The sequence below is a fragment of the Chiloscyllium plagiosum genome, chromosome 3 (assembly GCF_004010195.1).
Source record: "Chiloscyllium plagiosum isolate BGI_BamShark_2017 chromosome 3, ASM401019v2, whole genome shotgun sequence".
NCBI lineage: Eukaryota > Metazoa > Chordata > Chondrichthyes > Orectolobiformes > Hemiscylliidae > Chiloscyllium > Chiloscyllium plagiosum.
The window spans coordinates 128,263,188-128,267,077 of record NC_057712.1 but is presented as its reverse complement, the minus strand read 5'-3'; the positions used below and the strand labels follow the sequence as shown (position 1 = coordinate 128,267,077).

The 3,890-nt window shown below is 43.5% G+C and overlaps 1 protein-coding gene across 4 annotated transcripts in view; it reads right to left on the bottom strand.

Moving 5' to 3' along the window:
- LOC122548528 (serine/threonine-protein kinase MRCK alpha-like) overlaps positions 1–3,890 on the bottom strand; it is a 493,614-nt gene that overhangs the window by 205,147 nt on the left and 284,577 nt on the right. For all 4 annotated transcript variants that reach the window (XM_043687289.1, XM_043687290.1, XM_043687292.1 and 1 more), the window contains exon 7: positions 918–1,011. In XM_043687289.1, the coding sequence (XP_043543224.1) occupies positions 918–1,011 (94 nt within the window). The remainder of the gene's footprint in view (positions 1–917; positions 1,012–3,890) is intronic.

The window sequence follows — 3,890 nt, the reverse complement described above, 5'->3', positions numbered from 1 at the left end:
GCTGTGAGAGCGAGGTGTATATCCTGGTAAAGGGCTGTGAGAGTGAGGTGTATATCCTGGTAAAGGGCTGTGAGAGTGAGGTGTATATCCTGGTAAAGGGCTGTGTGGAGAAGGTATATATCCTGGTAGACGGCACATGAAGGTGGTGTTTATCCTGGTAAAGGGATATTTAGTTTTGGTTAACTGCGATTTTGGAATATTTCTGTCTTGTGTTGGCATAGTGCTGCTGGCATGGCACAGCGTGACCCCCAGTGTGCAAAATCGAGGGCTTGAGCGTGAGACACACACGTGCTGCCTGCCTGGGTTACCTGATCCTTGCTGAGTAGAGAAATCGTTCGCTGGAATGAAAAAGGAACCTGTCATCAATATATCACAAAGATAAGTACAGACAGGATGGGCATTTGGCTCATCTACTTCAATCTGCCAATAGAAGCCCCATAGCTGTCATCAGGTTTACAGTTAAAAAATGATAAAATAAAATTTACTTTTTATGCATGCATGTACTTAGATATAACATTTATTTAACTGAATGGACTAGAACCTCAAATTGAACAGAAAATCTGAGAGCACCGTTGAATGTAGTACCAGGCTAAAGCAATAGCCAGGCAGGTATTTAGGAAAACAGGGATTGTATTCTCATAATACCCAGGTAGCTATCTCTTTTGAAATGATGCTTCGAGTGGAGGTGAGACACACTAATTTACAGTCCAGAGAATAGGAGAATATTTACAGATGTTATGACTGAGGGATTGCCATGGGTAAGGTGCAGAGAAAATATTTACTTTGCAACCAAAACACGCAAAACAACTAGGATGAAAGAATATTGGGAAACAGTTTATTGTCAGCATTCATGTCTATCATCTTAACAAGTGAAAATGCTCCAAAACCATTTAAAAGAGAAAAACCACATAACTTACAGTTCCATCTTCCATGAGCTTGAGACAGGAGCCAAAGTCTGCCAGCCGGATGTGCCCATTTACATCCAGTAGAATGTTGTCTGGTTTGATGTCCCTACAAGCAAGACAAGAACAAAAAGTTAATCTCCAGGCCAAGTATCAACTACAGTAAACTGAGTCCATTTCACTCAAAAGAGATGTGCCTTACAATCAGTGGATGCATTTCCTGCTGTCTCATCCCAACCTGTCAGCACCAAACAAATTGCAGCTTTTATTATTTAAGTTACATACTTTTTTTTAAGACTAATACAATGCAAGTCCACACAGGTAATACGCCAAATGTAGCATGTAGGAGATCCAACAGGACAGAGTAGACGTTATATTACTGATGTACTTATCATGAAACTCTACCTGAATTCTGCGCAGAGGTCAAAGACACCACTTCCTGGTCGCCTGAGACTTTCACTGCATGTACAGAGCATGACAGCATGATAGACACTACTTGCTTTTTTCCAGTTTCCACTCTACAGCTAAAGGACTAAGCCAGCTGGACAAGAGTTTGACTGGTTGGTGCTGTGGCACATAAACAGCCACCACGGAACCCACTATGGCACCGTAAAGAAGGGTCCTGCCTTCAAACCACGAGCAGCTAAGGAGATTGCAGGCAGTGAAAGTGATGTGGTTTGTTAGTTCTGGCAATTAAGGCTCAGTGGAGCCCTTGGGAGCAGAGGAGGCAATGGAAAACCACTGGCTCTCTACTTGAGAACATTCGGGCTCAGAAGAAGCCCAGGAGCCATTTATAACTCAATACAGCCTGTGATATACAGAGCATTGCTAGCTTGGAGATATGCATTTATCTGCATTATGCACTGGATTGCAGCCTAGGCAATCCAATGAAATGCAGTCCCAGGCAAACAGATAGGACCAATGAGAAGAGAGCTCTCACTGAAGCAGTATGATTTTGTGCAGTCTTTGAGGAATTCAGAGACCAGATTTTTGAAAGCAGAAAATTGAAGTTCTTCGTGAGGGAGAAACATTGCTCAAAGATTTTGTAACATACATGATCACTGACATGCAGATGCATAGTTGAGAAAATTCATAGGATCTGCTTTAGTTACATCTGCCATCTCATGCGCAGTGTGGTGTACTAGGTCACGGTTTGTCTGTTTAGTTCATATTTCCTTGTGTCAATTCTGGATGCTTAGTTACAAGATAGATGTTGTAGATTATTTTACTTTTCTGACTTGTTCAGTTCAAACAATTATTCTTGGTTGTTTAAAACCATGGTACTGTATGGCTTTATTCTCTTCATAATTGCTTAGAAAAAAGTTGAAAAGGAAGTCTTGAGCAGATCATAACTAAACTCAGGGATCTGATCTGGGGCCACAACATACTGATCACATCTTCTAGAACGTTGCAGACACAAAGCTGGATAACGCCTGTCTCTAGATATTACTGATAAGAAGTCAATCACTGTATAAAAAATAATCAGATATATTAACCTTCAATGAAGACATCAAACAGATGTGCATACAATAACACTTTAAATAAGGACTTGATTGCAGGATGAGTGTTATAGAAAATAACAACAAGCAAAACGCTCACCCAAAAAGGAAGTGGGAAATCAGACAGAAGTTCAGAATGCAATCAACTACTTGTTTTAATGTCATTTGATAAGAATCTATTGAAACAATGTTTTTAAAACACAAACAACAAACAGGACGAATGGAGACCACTCCACCTTACTAATCTGACTTCATTCAAAAGCCTCAGAAAGACCAATGCCTTCAGCCTTAAATTTACCTTCCTTGACATTTTCAACCTCATACTCAACAACCTGTGTTTACATAGCATCCTATGAATAGCAAACCTCACTGCTGTTCTTTCTGCAATGATGTTTCTCTCCTTCTGCTGGGTTATAGGATGTTACTGCACAACTGCAGAAAATTCTTTTAGGAAAGGATGATTAGCAGAGGATGTGGTCCACATTGGTACCAAAGACTTAGGTAGAGATACAAATGAGGTCCTGAAAACAGATTTCAGGGAGCTTGATATAAGATTTAAGAGCTGGACCCATAAAGTGGCAGTCTGAGGATTACCCCCAGTCTTCAGTGAGGTTGGCTAAATGGACAGTCATTTGCCAGATGAATTTCAATGCAGAGAAATGTGAGGGAATGCATTTTGGTAGAAGAAACACAGAGAGACAATACAGGCTCAATAGTTCAACTGATCGTTCGTCCTCAGTGAGGGGAAGGTCTGGAGGGATGGTGAAAACTGGCGAACTATCAGTCCTCAGTAAAGGACTCACCTTCATCCCCTCCGTCCACGCATCAATGAATTTAATACATGCGTGACGTCGAACAATTCTTCCGTCGCCTCCGCCTCCGAGCTTACTTTCACAATCAGGAATCCCGCCCACCTTCCGAGGTCCCTTTGCCCACCTCCAACACACTGCATCCACCTGGACACCCCGTGTTGGCCTATTACCTGCCCTCGACCTCTTCATTTCCAACTGTCGCCAGGACATTAATCGCCTCAACCTGTCCACCCCCTTCCCCCACTCCAACCTCTCACCCTCACAACGCGCAACCCTCCAATCCCTCTGCTCTAATCCCAAACTCACCATCAAGCCAGCGGATAAAGGGGGCGCAGTGGTAGTCTGGCGCACTGACCTCTACACCGCTGAAGCCAAACGTCAACTCGAGGACACCTCTTCCTACTGCCCCCTCGACCATGACCTCACCCCCCATCACCAAACCATCATCTCCCAGACCATACAGAACCTCATCACCTCAGGAGATCTCCCACCCACAGCTTCCAACATCATAGTCCGGGAACCCCGCACTGCCCGGCTCTACCTCTTTCCCAAGATCCAAAAGCCTGACCACCCTGGCCGACCCATTGTCTCAGCATGCTCCTGCCCAACTGAACTCATTTCTACCTACCTCGACACTGTCCTATCCCCCCTAGTCCAGGAACTCCCCACATACATTC